The sequence below is a fragment of the Erythrolamprus reginae genome, chromosome 3 (assembly GCF_031021105.1).
Source record: "Erythrolamprus reginae isolate rEryReg1 chromosome 3, rEryReg1.hap1, whole genome shotgun sequence".
In the NCBI taxonomy this organism is placed as follows: domain Eukaryota; kingdom Metazoa; phylum Chordata; class Lepidosauria; order Squamata; family Dipsadidae; genus Erythrolamprus; species Erythrolamprus reginae.
The window spans coordinates 96,416,544-96,432,740 of NC_091952.1; the positions used below are offsets into that span (position 1 = coordinate 96,416,544).

Sequence of the window (16,197 nt, forward strand, 5' to 3'; positions counted from 1 at the left end):
GAAAATAAAAGTTGGGATGGTTTCAAGCATGGGACTTTTAAGCACAATTATAGAAACAACAAGTTAAAAAAGAAACGAAACAGCACAAATATATCCATATAGGGACAAATGTCATTTGAAACAAGAATCAATTCCACAGGACTGACAACTGCACCAAAATATTATCTGTGCCAACTGATTAGAGTGTAATTGTGTACCAACTGCTTCAGAGTGCGTAAAACATTGTGGAAGTGCATTTTATCCTTAATGTCATGTCTTGATATGCTTGCTTTTGAGAAACATGATAGTGCAATTACATTACATAGACCTACATTGTGATGTAAAAACTTTGGATTTAGATTAAATCAATTATCAAAGTGAGGGATTTCATTACTAAATTATTTAATTTGTTGCTTGTAACAAGTAACTTGTTGCTTGTATCCTAAGATTTTTATTAATATTGATTGTTTCTTCATTGCTTATTTGACCCCTATGACAATCATTGTTGTACCACATGATTCTTGACAAATGTATCTTTTCCTTTTATGTACACTGAGAGTATATGCACCAAGACAAATTCCTTATGTGTCCAATCACACTTGGCCAATAAAGAATTCTATTCTATTCTATTTATATGGTTTGAACAAAGTGTGTTTTTCCTATTAGGGCTGCTCTTATTTTAATATGCAATTTATTAGCACCACAAATAATGCACCACAGTATTAAAATTACTGTCAAACCCAAAGAGAAACAGAAAACAGACATTTCTCTGTATGGCATGCTCCACCATTTTACTATTTTAAAACTATAATTTGCTTGCTCTGCCTAGGTGGCAATAGTTACTCTGGAATGTGTCACCTGCTCAGATCAAATGGAGAAACAGCACTATGTCTGTCCATCTGTCTGTCTGTCTCTTTGTCTGCCTGTCTCCCTGATACTCATTCTTATTATTTATTTATTAGATTTGTATGCCGCCCCTCTCCGAAGACTCGGGGCGGCTCACAACAGCAATAAAAAACAATATAACAGTGGAACAAATATAATATTAAAAACATATAAAACCCTATCATTACTTAAAAACTAAACAGCAACATTCATACCAAACATAAAACAAAGTATTAAAAAAAGCCTGGGAGAAAAGTGTCTCAACTCCCCCATGCCTGGCGGTATAAGTGAGTCTTAAGTAGTTTACGAAAGACAGGAAGGGTGGGGGCAGTTCTAATCTCCGGGGGGAGTTGGCTCCAGAGGGCCGGGGCCGCCACAGAGAAAGCTCTTCCCCTGGGGCCCGCCAAACGACATTGTTTAGTCGATGGGACCCGGAGAAGGCCAACTCTGTGGGACCTTATCGGTCGCTGGGATTCGTGCAGTAGCACGCGTTTCCGGAGGTACTCTGGTCCAATGCCATGTAGGGCTTTAAAGGTCATGACCAACACTTTGAATTGTGACCGGAAACTGATCGGCAGCCAATGCAAGCCACGGAGTGTTGAAGAAACGTGGGCGAATCTTGGAAGCCCCACGATGGCTCTCGCGGCTGCGTTCTGCACGATCTGAAGTTTCCAAACACTTTTCAAAGGTAGCCCCATGTGAATATGAAGGACTTCTGAATTTAAAGGTGCAGTATTAGCAGAACCTAATGAAGCAAATGACTAATATAATAATAATAGTTCACATGGCTAACCTAGAGTGAAAACAAGAAGTTGCTTCTTACCTTTCGCTGTTTTACAGAGTCCAATTTTATTAACCAATAGGATGCCACTTTTGATTTATGATATTTCCAGTTATCCATTATCTATATGAAAGAGAAAAGAATTAAAGTTAGAAAGCATAAAGAGGTAGTTTCTAATTAATTAACTCTGCATGCTATTCATCATTCTTTCACTCAGTCAATTCTTCTAGTGTCACATGTCAAATGCAACTGAATCGTTTCTCGCCTAGTCAGCTCTTGTGAGAACAAACATTACCCACTATACATTATAATTATTACTGCACAAATGTGAGGACTGCCTGCAAATTAACCATGAAGCAATAATATCCATGAGGAGGTCAAATTGGTCAATCTCATAAAATCACATGCCCTGTGATGGAAAGCCCACTCATTTTGTATGTTCATTATAATGTTACACACACATCTCAAAGAGGTGATATTTGCAGCTGGAGATACCTAATGTGATCAAGGTATCTTACCTGCCAGGTAAGTATATATGTAAGTAGAACATTACCTTCCTGGATCAGGTCAAGGGCTCACTTAGCACTGTTCACACAACGGCCAATCACATGCATTCAAGAAACTCACAAACATATTCAGGAAAGCAATCTTCTTCTTTTATTATTGCCCTTTAGCAGATGACATTTAAGATTTGCTATCTATGATTCAGGCTATAGCCACCAATATTAATAGCTGGATTCTCCATGAAGGTACCTAGTATCCATTAAATACCATTTAAACTTAAAACTACTTCTATATCTGATAGCCATTTTGCCTAGATTATGTAAAAAATTTAAAAAATCATTTCTCTTTTATTGTTTATTTATTTATTTATTTATTCATTCATTCATTCATTCATTCAACTTCTATGCTGCCCAATCCCGAAGGACAAATACAAAATACAAATACAAAAAGATACAGAACAATAAGAAGAAGTCGAAGATAATATCTAAAACTAAAACCCCGTAATAAAAAACCCATTTGTTAAAAAAGACAGTCATAATCACATGCATACACACCATTCTTACAGTTTGGCCATGAAAGACTGAAGATGCCCACTTCTCTTCTAAACATTGCTCTAAACTGCATATTTTTTTTATTTAGGAATTAGCAATTCAAAAAGATTCCTATTGCTGATGAATCTGCTAATGATCAACTTAAAATTTCTTAAGTGTTCCTAAGTGTGCATTTTGTATTTGCTTTATTTTACAGTTATCATTTTTGTAAACAATATAGGAATGCAAGATTTTGGAAATATAGCATGATGTTAAAGCATTTATTTGCATTTATTTGACCATAGCCGCCCCGAATCTTTGGAGAGGGGCGGCATACAAATCTAATTAATAATAATAATAATAATAATAATAATAATAATAATAATAATAATAATATGCTTTTAAAATACTGTACTATGCTATATAGGTAGTTCTGCTGAGTACTATTTCAGTTGTGCCACTAGATGGCACAAATATTTTTAATTATTTAATTATTTTAAAAGGAATATGCAGAAAGACTAGTATATTGATATTTACATGTGAAAATAAAAGAAGTTTCATATTTTCCTCCCTCCACCAAGGATGGAAACTTCCAACAATTTAAATTATATTCAGATGCCTTTATCACACACACACACACACACACACACACACACATACATATGCACACAAAGCAATAGTGCAACAATATTCTTGTAATAAACTAACTGGGATTAGGATCTAATCTTTCCAAAAGTTATTATTAATTGAAAAGCAGTCCCATATATTAGTTATGGAACATGCATAAAGGATTCTGTGTCATCTTAAAAATAATAAGCTGATTGTGTCTAGTGTTGGGTGAACTTCAGGAAGTTTGGGTTCGGCGAACTCACCCGAACCTGAACAGCAGCAAAACTTAAAACTTTTTTTTCAAAAGTTTGGGTAAAGTTCGGGTTCGGTGTGAAGTTCGGGCAAAGTTCGCGTTCGGCGTTTGGCCAAACACCGCCAAACACCGCTGCCCAGGAGGAGTGGGGAATCCCATCGTGGGATTGGTGGGAAATCTACCAATTTTGCAGCACCGCAAGCAAAACGAGGTGGGAAATTCCACAATGGGATTCCCAACTCTCCTCCCGGGCGGCGGCATTTCGCGGTGTTTGGCCAAACACCGAACCCGAACCCGAACTTTACCCAAACTTTTAAAAAAGTTCGGGTTTGGGATCGGCATGCTGAACTTTTCAAAGTTCAGCACTAACCCGAACTTTGCAAGTTCAGTTTGCCCAACACTAATTGTGGCATATGTTTTTGAACTATAAATCTTCTTTAAGAAAGACATGCAATAACTGAGACGATCAATAGTTGTAGTCCATTATTTTTTGAAAACTTTTTAATACCTGACTTTCTAATTTATATTGCAGCTTCCCCAATTAGTAAGCTGTTACTTTGAAAAAATTATATAGCTGAGACAAACAAGCCAGGTTTATATGGTTTATACTATATATTGACAGTAATTTGCCCCAGAGAAAATAATATTTACCAATGCCAGATCCCAAATATTTCATGACTTTAGACAGGGGTCCTGAAACCTGGCAACTATCTATATAGTCTGGAGGACAGAAGGAAAAGGGGGGACATGATCGAAACATTTAAATATGTTAAAGGGTTAAATAACGTCCAGGAGGGAAGTGTTTTTAATAGGAAAGTGAACACAAGAACAAGGGGACACAATCTGAAGTTAGTTGGGGGAAAGATCAAAAGCAACGTGAGAAAATATTATTTTACTGAAAGAGTAGTAGATCCTTGGAACAAACTTCCAGCAGACGTGGTAGATAAATCCACAGTAACTGAATTTAAACATGCCTGGGATAAACATATATCCATCCTAAGATAAAATACAGAAAATAGTATAAGGGCAGACTAGATGGACCATGAGGTCTTTTTCTGCCGTCAGACTTCTATGTTTCTATGTTTAAGACTTGTGGACTTCAACTCCCAGAATTCTCCAGCTAGCATAGCCCTCTGCTTTAGAAAAACTCAAGTTAAGTATAAAAGTCATCCGTATTCCATCTATGCCAGGCATGTCCAACCCACAGCCCTGGACAGCTATATGGTCTAAAACAATTCTTCGGCATTCAATGCGGTACATGCATGGGCATCCGTGATCTACAATTTACAGATTGGAATACATATAGTCCTCGACTTACAACAGTTCATTTAGCGACCATTCAAAGTTACAATAGCATTGAAAAAGTGACTTATGACCATTTTTCATGCCTACCACTGTTGCAGCATCTCCATGGCCAGGCGATGCCTGGCAACTGACTCACATTTATGACCGCTGCAGTGTCCTGGCATCCCGTGATCACCTTTTGTGACATTCTGACCAGCAAAATCAATGGGGAGGCCAGATTTACTTAACAATCATGTTACTAATTTTAAACTGTGACAGGAAAGGTTGCAAAAACTCACTTAACGAATGTCTCACTTAGGAAACTGAAATTTTGGGCTCATTTAGGGTTGTAAGTCAAAGACTATCTGTACTTGCACTGGACTGATTTCAGAAAAACAAGCCTTCGAAATCATGGCGACCAAAACTGAATACAAAACTGAATTTGGTTTCATCACAGAGAGGTAAGCAAAACTATGCAAACTTGGTGCTGAAGACAGGATCCTAGGATTAGATTAGATTTATTGGATTTATATGCCGCCCCTCTCCGCAGACTCGGGGCGGCTCACAATGGCAAAAACAGTACATAGTGACAAATCTAATATTTACCAATCTAATTACAGTTTTCGGTTAAAAAATTCATAAAAGCAACCCCAATATATATAAAAAACAAGCACACAAATCCATCAAACACCAAAACAACATGGGCAGGGAGAGATGTTTCAATTCCCCCATGCCTGACGGCAGAGGTGGGTTTTAAGGAGTTTACGAAAGGCAAGGAGGGTGGGGGCAATCCTAATCTCAGGGGGGGAGCTGGTTCCAGAGGGTTGGAGCCACCACAGAGAAGGCTCTTCCCCTGGGTCCCGCCAGACAACATTGTTTAGTCGACGGGACCCAGAAAAGGCCAACTCTGTGGGACCTAACCGGTCGCTGGGAGCTTTTTCTGTCCCTAAACAGCTTCTGTTCCAGTTCTTCATTTCAAGAACTACCATTTATCTTGATAAGTGAGTGCCAGAGACGTTATTTTTTATTCCGACACTTGCCCCGCTCCCCAAAACACACACACACTTTTTAGCGTGTCAAGCTTTTAGATGGTTATGCCTGCAGGCAGAAAGCACCTGGTTTACTGATTACATATAAATCTTTTTGGCAGTTGAGTGGGATAAAAAGGCTGTTATCAAATTAATCAAGACCTCCGATTTCTCCGAGGAAATTTTCGGTGAGAATATTTTGCCTATCACTTTCCCATCCTGTTTATTGCTCACTTATCACTGCAAAACATGGTGTAGCAGCCACTACTGCTAGGCATGTTTCAGCAACACACACACCCACCTCACCTGCCACTAAAGTTTGCCTTGGTGACAACGTTGTTCTGCGCTACTTACGTTTTCAATGATTAGATCTGCTTCTTCGTTTGTTTTCCCTGGGTATCGTATCTTCATGTCATTGAAAATGGCTAAAGTTTCCTTTGTGAATAATTCTTCCTGTTCCCTTGTTCCCGGCTGCATTTCACCCTGCCAAGTCAGAACCAAAGGGTATGAGGTAGCTGAAAAAAATCTGTTTCAATGCCAATGGCTGCAAAACCATTCAATCATAGTTCCCCTCTAAGTTGAGCAGTGAGCAATCGCTCACTTAAAAATCATCATCAACTCAGAGTTTTCCAAACCTGCCCAGAAGCCAAGAGGGAAAGAGTGAGAGGGAAGGAAAGAGAGAGGAAGAGAGAGAAACAGGTAGAAAAAAGAGAGGAAGGACAAGAGAAAGAAAAAGAATGGGAGTAAGGAAGAGAGAAAGAAAATCAAAATCTAGTTTGAAACTAGCTCAACTATTTAAGTGGCATTTTGATATTGATAGAGTTGCCCTATTATGAGCTCACTGTTATAGACACACAGTACAGTATTTTATTTTGAAATTCTCTGAGGCAAAACAGGGTGGGTTTTTTATTTGTTTGTTTGTTTGTTTGTTTGTTTATTATTTCTGTGCCGCCCAGTCCCAAAGGGACTGCCGCTCAGACACTATACTTTTCCGCCCCCCCCACCCCCAAAAAAATTAGAGGGAACACTGCATTCAATGTTTAAATTATCAGTTCTTTCCATGTGAGATTGAATTAACAGGTAGCTCTTTAATATATCTAGACCAGGGATGTCAAACTCAAGACCCGTGGGCCAGATGTGGCCAGTGGGCTGCTTAGATCTGGCTCGCGGGGCCAATCTGGAAACAGCGAAGGATCGATCCACGGTGCCTCTGCCAGAGAAAACGTGTTCTCCATTTTCAGCTGGGACAGCCTCCTGCAACACAGTGCCAGCGAAAATGGAGCTCATCACTGGTTTCAAGCATTTATTTGGGGTGCTCATACGATTCATGCCCTCAGCAGGATCTGAACTATAAGACTACCATGTTTCCTTCTAAACTTATGAGTCTAGAAAGCTAATACAGTAATACATCGTCTTATGAACCTAATTGGTTCCAGGGGGAGGTTTGTAAGACGAAAAGTTCGTAAGATGAAACATTGTTTCCCATAGGAAACAATGTAAAATCAATTAATCTGTGCAATGAAAAAAACCCCACAAAAAAACACCACCACCCCGGCTGTCACCTTTTGAAACAGCCGGGGGGCTTCTCGGAGGCCTCCCGAACGCCGAACCCGGAAGTTCGGGTTTGGCGTTCGGGTTCAGGAGGACGCTGAGAAGCCCCCCGGCTGTTTTAAAAGACGACAGCCGGGCGGTGGGGCTTCTCAGCGGCCTCCCGGACCCGAACTTTTGCCAAACTTCCGGGTTCGGGGTTTGGGAGGCCGCTGAGAACCCCCGCCGCCCGGCTGTCACCTTTTAAAACAGCTGGAGGGCTTCTCGGAGGCCTCCCAAGCGCCAAACCCGGAAGTTCAGGTTTGGCGTTCGGGTTCAGGAGGACGCTGAGAAGCCCCCTGGCTGTTTTAAAAGACGACAGCCGGGCGGCGGGGCTTCTCAGTGGCCTCCCAAACCCGAACTTTTGCCGAACTTCCGGGTGCGGGATTCGGGAGGCCGCTGAGAAGCCCCGCCGCCCGGCTGTCACCTTTTAAAACAGCCGGGGGGCTTCTTGGAGGCCTCCCGAACACTGAACCCGGAAGTTCGGGTTTGGCGTTCGGGTTCAGGAGGATGCTGAGAAGCCCCCCCGGCTGTTTCAAAAAGCGACAGCCGGGCGGCGGGGCTTCTCGGCGGTGGCGGGTTCGTAAGAAGAAAAAAGTTCGTAAGAAGAGGCAAAAAATTTCTGAACCCCAGGTTCGTATCTCGGGTTGTTCGTAAGAGGAGGGGTTCATATCATGAGGTACCACTGTATATTTCTATTTCAGATACATCTTCCACAAATAGGTAGTCTCTACGCCATTTTACAAGTGGACCTAATTTAGAAGTTCTAATGAAGTTTCTTTTAGATGGATTTCTCAAATCTGTTTCTCAAACGTGAACATCAGATGATTATTATTTTTAAAAAACATCTCTGTGGGAAAGTTTCTAGGAATCCATGTTATTAGAGTAACAGAATAACAGAGTTGGAAGGGACCTTGGAGGTCTTCTAGCCCAACCCCTTGCTCAAGGACGAGACATTTAACATTCAGGACAAATTGCTGTCCAGTCTCTACTTAAAAACCTTCAGGGATGGAGCATGAATTATTACCATGAACAGCAAGAATTCTTTTTAAAATATAAAAAGTGAAAGAGAAAATAAAGGAAAAGCTAAGCCAAATAATCCTTACTCATTCCATACAATAAATACACCAATTCCCACCCTCCAGGAGTTTCTGCAAAAACTTTCCTCTAGGTTTTCTTTTCTCCTAATGATTCCAAATCTTCTGATTTTCTGAATGTGCAGTTCCTATAAAACCTTTTCATTTGCCAACCTGAAGCAAAAACTCATTTAGAACAAGGTTATTGTGCAGAATAACACCTTTATTTCCCCTGGCCACAAGTGGAACTAGTTGAATTTCTCAATGTAATTTTTTTTTTTTTTTTTTTTAAAGAGAGAATGGTTTGGATAGCAAAATGGATGGTAAAATATTAATCTTGTTGCTCTTCCTCTCCCCCAACTCCCGAACACTTCATTAAATATTTGTTATTACAAAACAGACATGCTTTGCTAACTTACCCCAGATGAATGTACAGAACCTTGGTTGGCAGTGTGAGACATTTTGATAGTAGATGAGCCTCTGTTTAAAGAGTGTGACCTGCTTGCAAGCGATGACCGAGAGAGATGCATTGTTGGTTTGGCTGTGAAAGGGCGTTTGTCAGCTTGCATTTGCATAGCCAAAGCTGAAATGGATCGAGGGCAGCTTACAGAACGCCGGATAGGACTAGTCGAAGAGGTGGCAGACACATAAGACGGGACTTTTTTAAGAGGTGGCTTCCAGTTCATTCTGCCTGGAAATGAATAGAAAAAAGACTCAACTCCTCTCCCAAATCACAATTATAGATTAAAAAAAACCCCAACAACAACTCCTCGATCCACAGCTGACATTGGAACATCATCTTTCGGCTGTGGCGAGGAGGGCGTTTGCCCAGGTTCGCCTGGTGCACCAGATGCGGCCCTATTTGGACAGGGAGTCATTGCTCACAGTCACTCATGCCTTTATCACCTCGAGGTTCGATTACTGCAACGCTCTCTACATGGGGCTACCTTTGAAAAGTGTTCGGAAACTCCAGATCGTGCAGAACGCGGCCGCGAGAGCCATCGTGGGACTTCCCAGATTCACCCACGTTTCTACAACACTCCGTGGCCTGCATTGGCTGCCGATCAGTTTCCGGTCACAATTCAAAGTGTTGGTCATGAGCTTTAAAGCCCTACATGGCATTGGACCAGAGTACCTCCGGAACCGCCTGCTACCGCACGAATCCCAGCGGCCGATAAGGTCCCACAGAGTTGGCCTTCTCCGGGTCCCGTTGACTAAACAATGTCGTCTGGCGGGCCCCAGGGGAAGAGCCTTCTCTGTGGTGGCCCCGGCCCTCTGGAATCAACTCCCCCCGGAGATTAGAACTGCTCCCACCCTCCTTGTCTTCCATAAAATACTTAAGACCCACCTATACCGCCAGGCATGGGGGATTTGAGACACCTTTCCCCCAGGCTTATTATGATTTATGTTTGGTATGTATGTGCTGTTTGGTTTTTAATTATGATAGGGTTTTTAGGGTTTTTTTAATATTAGATTTGTGCCAGTATAATATTGTTTTTATCGTTGTTGTGAGCCGCCCCGAGTCTTCGGAGAGGGGCGGCATACAAACCTAATAAATTATTATTAATTATTATTATTAAATCCCTCCAAACCTGCATGCATCTGCTCGGGATATACAGTGATCCCCCGGGTATCGCGATCCCGATCATTGCGAACGGCTATATGGCGATTTTTCAACCCGGAAGTCAAAACACCATCTGCGCATGCGCGCCCTTTTTTCTATGGCCACGCATGCGTAGATGGCGCCAGGCAGATCAGCTGCTGGGCGGCTTCCCTGGGTCTTCCCCCTCTTGCTGGCGGGAGGGCGAGCAGCGGGCATCAGCGAGGAGTTTCCCCACCGCCCACGCAAACTCCTCGCTGCTGCCGCGCCCGCCGCTTGTCTTGTCCGCCCGCGCGCCGCGCGCCCGCCCTTCGCCCGCCCACGCCGTTCGCTCGCGCCGCTTCCCAGCTGAGTCCTGAAGCCAGAAGGCAAAGGCGAACTTCCGTGTTTGGCTTCGGGACTCAGCTGGGAAGCGGCGCTGGGGTTTCCCCACCGCCCACGCAAACTCCTCTCTGCCGCTCGCCCGCCCTTCGCCCGCCCACGCCCTTCGCTCGCGCAGCTTTCCAGCTGAGTCCTGAAGCGAACTTCCGCGTTTGGCTTCAGGACTCAGCTGGGAAGCGGCGCGAGCGAACGGCGTGGGCGGGCGAAGGGCGGGCGAGCGGCAGCGAGGAGTTTGCGTGGGCGGTGGGGAGACCCCAGCGCCGCTTCCCAGCTGAGTCCCGAAGCCAAACGCGGAAATTCGCCTTTGCCTTCTGGCTTCAGGACTCAGCTGGGAAGCGGCGCGAGCGAACAGCGTGGGCGGGCGAAGGGCGGGCGAGCGGCGGGCAAGCGGGCAGGCAGGCGGCAGACAAGAGGCGGGCGGACAAGACAAGCGGCGGGCGCGGCAGCAGCGAGGAGTTTGCGTGGGCGGCGGGGAAACCCCAATCTTCGGCTCCTCGCTGCTGCGGCGGAAGTAAAAACACCATCTGCGCATGCGCAGATGGTGTTTTTACTTCCGCACCGCTACTTCGCGAAAAACCGATCATTGCGAGGGGTCCTGGAACGGAACCCTCGCAATAATCGGGGGACCACGGGGGACCACTGTATTCTGAATTTTGTGTGGATTTTTTTGACTTTTCAAATCCAATGTTGAAAGTGACCTCTAAATATCTTTCCTCGTATACTCTGTCTCGTATTTTCCAATCTGGATTCTTACAATGCATGTTTGCAAAACTGATAGGGCAGGGGCGCCAAATTCAATTTCATTTTTTTTAAAAGTACGTTGATAAAAAAATTAATCAATTCCACTCATATAACTTACTGGATCGCTCTATTAATTTCCTATCTTCAAGATCAAATGTGACGTTTTTCTCTTTCTTCCCATTGTCATCTTCTTTCTCAGCATCTTCTTCCCAATCAGACACGTCACTGCTGCTTTCGTGACTACTGCCACTGCTATCGTTCTTGTTCTTTTTCATGAATTGTGCACTTTCCGGCATTGAATACAGAGGCTGCAAGAGAAAAGCAGGAAAATGTAATAAGCCTCTGCTCAACCTTCATTGTTATCCATTCAACCTGATTTAGAATCTACAAGGAATTTTAAGATAAAAAATATAAGAGCTTAGATCACTTCTACTGAATGCAGTAAGATTTGCCTTGTAGAGTCAAATCTTTATATATACCTTTTTTTTTTGTCCAATACATAATATACATTGAAGAGAAAAATATGTAATAATATAAGTAAAGAAAAGAATAGAAGAAAAGATATAAAAGTATAGGTGAACATATTTGAAAGGAAGAAAAGATAAATGAGATAAGGAGAAACAATTGGACAGGGGATGGAAGGCACACTGGTGCACTTATGCACGCTCCTTACTGACCTCTAAGGAACCTGGAGAGGTCAATCATGGATAGTCTAAGGGAAAAATGTTTGGGGTTAGGGGTAATGAGTTCCACGCTTCGACAACTCGGTTGCTGAAGTCATATTTTTTACAGTCAAGTTTGGAGCGGTTAATATTAAGTTTGAATCTGTTGCGTGCTCTTGTGTTGTTGCAATTGAAGCTGAAATAGTCATTGACAGGTAGAACGTTGCAGCATATGATCTTGTGGGCAATACTTCGATCGTGTTTTAGGCGACGTAGTTCTAAGCTTTCTAGACCTAAGACTGATAGTCTGCTTTTGTAGGGTATTCTGTTTCGAGTGGAGGAGTGAAGGGCTCTTCTGATGAAGTATCTTTGGACATTTTCAAGGGTGTTGATGTCCAAGATGTGGTATGGGTTCCAGACATATGAACTGTATTCAAGGATGGGTCTGGCAAAAGTTTTGTAGGCTCTGGTGAGTAGCGTGAGATTGCCAGAGCAGAAGCTGCGCAGGATCAAATATTATATATAAATATTATCATGTGTCAATCTGAGCTTAGCTTTTACAACATTCCAGGATACAATGCATTTGTTAAGTAAAAGACAGTTACAATCTTTTACATCCACAGGGAGGGAGGGAGGGAGGGAGGGAGGGAGGGAGGGAGGGAGGAAGGAAGGAAGGAAGGAAGGAAGGAAGGAAGGAAGGAAGGAAGGAAGGAAGGAAGGAAGGAAGGAAGGAAGGTTGATTTGTTTGCAGTCAGTGCACTTTTGGCATGTCTTTCATTACATTAAAAAGAAATTAACATTTTGTTATTTATTGTCCAAGTTTAATGCAACCTCAGACAACAGTTCTGACATGCCTTCTTGCCTGTCTCTGTATACAGTCCTGTTGCTTTCTCAAGTTTTACAGTCCCCAACTTTAGCTTCACTGTATTATAATATAAACAGTGTTAATATAATTGCACTGTAGTACTGACACAATACCGTGTTTCCCCGAAAATAAGACACTGTCTTATATTAATTTTTTCTCCAAAAGTTGTGCTACGTCTTATTTTCGGGGGGTGCCTTATATTTCTCAAATAAGACAAATTCACAGGCAGAAAAGCTGATACCCCCAAAGAAAGTGTACCGTACGGTACACTGATTACAGTACGGTACCTGTCAGTATGGCACCCACACACACAAACGACGGCACTTATATGGTACAACAGTATACTCCCGCTATTGCAGCTTCCGGCCACCAGAGGAACTACAGTCTACGCACTGTAGTGGAGATTGCAATGGCGGTGAGACAGCAGCAGACTGTGTCTGCTGTACTGGACGGTACAAAGCAATGGAAAGGGCCAGCAGGGGATGCCACATTATTAAGGTACTGCTATGAACAGCTTTGAATGGTACTGTATGTTTTTCCACCGTCTTGATTACGCCTTATTTTCGGGGGGTGCCTTATATTAGCAAATTCTGCAAAACCTCTGACATGCCTTACTTTTGGGGTACATCTTATTTTTGGAGAAACAGGGTAGTCATTTCCTTTTGATGAAGATGGAATTCTAAATTTTGTGGAAGGACAGTGTTCTATCTTCTTATGATAAGTTCTGGTCTGCTATGCAAAGTTGGTTCTTAATCTGTAGCTCCTCCTAGAGCAGGGGTAGGCAAAGTTGGCTCTTCTATGACATGTGGACTTCAACTCCCAGAATTCCCGAGCTAGCATGATTGGTTCAGGAATTCTGGGAGTTGAAGTCCACAAGTCGTAGAAGAGCCAACTTTGCCTACTCCTGTCCTAGGGCATGGGTTTCCAAACTTATCAACTCTAAGCCTGGCAGTTCAACTCCCAGAATTCCCCAGACAGCAAAGCTGGGGAATTCTGGAAATTGAAAACCCACTAGCTTAAAGTTGCTAAGGTTGGAGACCCCTGTCATAGAGTCAAACTCCAGTTGGAAGAGCAACGGTGGCTGTGCCTGGGACAGCTTTGTGTACTTTTCATGGCATTTTCTGTTTTCTGGGGACTGCTCCTGGCATCTTTGTAGATTATCTCCCTTTCAGCAGTCTATTTCCATGCTACCTAACTGGTTGATCAGACTTAGGTGGATATGTTGTCCCATCTGCTCAAATTTGTTTTACCAAGCTCTTTGATTGATTGATTGATTGATTGATTGATTGATTGATTGATTGATTGATTGATTGAGTTGGAAGGGACCATGTGGGTCATCAAGTCCAATCCCTTGCCTAAGCAGGAATCCTATAGCATCCTAGCCAAATGGCAGTCCAATTTCCTCTTAAAAATGTTCAGAGTATTGGAGTTCACAATGTCTGCTGGTAGGTTGTTCCACTGGTTGATCGTTCTGACCATCAGGAAGTTCTTCCTTATTTCCAGGTTGAATCTCTCCTTGGTCAGCTTCCAGCCATTGTTCCTCGTCCGGCCCTCCGATGCCCTGGAGAATAAAGTGATCCCCTCCTCTCTGTGGCAACCCCTCCTATACCTGTAGAGTGCTATCATGTCCGCTCTGGCCCTCCTTTTCTCTAGGCTATCCATGCTCAGTTCCCGCAGTCTCTCTTCGTAAGTCTTGGTTTCTAGACCCCTGATCATTTTCGTTGCTCTTTTCTGCACCTTCTCCAGAGTTTCAATGTCTTTTTTGAAGTGGGGTGACCAGAACCTCTCTGCTCCAGTTTCAAGTTCTGGAGAACCTTTGCTGTTAGGTTTAAGAAACCCTCCTTTGCCAATTCTTAATCTTTCTTTCTTGCCGAGAGAAAAAAAATATGCCTCCAGACAGCATGGGATATGCAAAAACCCACTCCTCTTTCTGGCTGTTCCACTGAATAAATTTGATCAGAGGATTTTCAGTTTGGCCTTTGGACACTCAGCATCTGTAATCGTGATACTTGACCATGTCTGAGTCCTTGATGAGTGAATTATGTATAATGGAGATCATGCCTCCAGTATCTTTCTAAGATATTAGTGGATGTCTAACTATTATCACTTTTACTCAACTCATGGGTGTAATGAAATCCCCACAGAGAATTTAAGGAGGCTTTTTCTGAGAGGTTTCTTTAGCCTGTAGCTCCAAGATTCGGTTTGGTTTTCTTGAACCGTCACTTAGGAACAATTTCTTGTGAGGTGATCTGAATTTAAAACACTTGAACTTATCAGGAAACTGATCCCTTGGTTGTACGTTGAGTGATGCCGGCTATTCTAAAGTTGTTTTTGATATGATGTAGCTGGAACTGAACATGCTATAGACCAGTGACGACGAACCTATGCACACAAGTGCCATAGGTGGCACGCATGCTGTTGCCGTAGCTGAGTTCATAGAAACATAGAAGACTGACAGAAACATAGAAACATAGAAGACTGACTGAAAGCAGAAAAAGACCTCTTGGTCCATCTAGTCTGCCCTTATACTATTTCCTGTATTTTATCTTACAATGGATATATGTCTATCCTAGGCATGTTTAAATTCAGTTACTGTGGATTTACCAACCACGTCTGCTGGAAGTTTGTTCCAAGGATCTACTACTCTTTCAGTAAAATAATATTTTCTCACGTTGCTTTTGATCTTTTCCCCAACTAACTTCAGATTGTGTCCCCTTGTTCTTGTGTTCACTTTCCTATTAAAAACACTTCCCTCCTGAACCTTATTTAACCCTTTGACATATTTAAATGTTTCGATCATGTCCCCCCTTTCTTTCTGTCCTCCAGACTATACAGATTGAGTTCATTAAGTCTATCCTGATACGTTTTATGCTTAAGACCTTCCACCATTCTTGTAGCCCGTCTTTGGACCCGTTCAATTTTGTCAATATCTTTTTGTAGGTGAGGTCTCCAGGACTGAACACAGCATTCCAAATGTGGTCTCACCAGCGCTCTATATAAGGGGATCACAATCTCCCTCTTCCTGCTTGTTATACCTCTAGCTATGCAGCCAAGCATCCTACTTGCTTTTCCTACTGCCTGACCACACTGCTCACCCATTTTGAGACTGTCAGAAATCACTACTACCCCTAAATCCTTCTCTTCTGAAGTTTTTGCTAACACAGAACTGTCAATGCAATATTCAGTTTGAGGATTCTTTTCCCCAAGTGCATTATTTTACATTTACAACGTATATGTGTGTGCCTGCCAGCTGATTTTTGGCTAGCACAGAGGCTCTGGGAAGAATTTTTTTGCTTGCAGAGAGCCTCCAGGGAGATGGGGGAGGGCTTTATTTATTTGTTTGTTTGTTTGTTTGTTTGTTTGTTTGTTTGTTTGTAATACACATGGAAGAGAAAGATATGTAATAATATAAGTAAAGAAAAGAATAGAAGA

General features: G+C 42.6%; 1 protein-coding gene across 2 annotated transcripts in view; it reads right to left on the reverse strand.

Annotated features, from left to right (window-relative positions):
- The window catches only part of TTLL7 (tubulin tyrosine ligase like 7), a 95,063-nt gene that overhangs the window by 12,663 nt on the left and 66,203 nt on the right, over positions 1–16,197 (reverse strand). For both annotated transcript variants that reach the window (XM_070746258.1, XM_070746259.1), the window contains 4 exons: positions 11,357–11,546; positions 8,936–9,207; positions 6,208–6,336; positions 1,688–1,768 (listed from right to left, as the gene is read on the reverse strand). In XM_070746258.1, the coding sequence (XP_070602359.1) occupies positions 1,688–1,768; positions 6,208–6,336; positions 8,936–9,207; positions 11,357–11,546 (672 nt within the window). The remainder of the gene's footprint in view (positions 1–1,687; positions 1,769–6,207; positions 6,337–8,935; positions 9,208–11,356; positions 11,547–16,197) is intronic.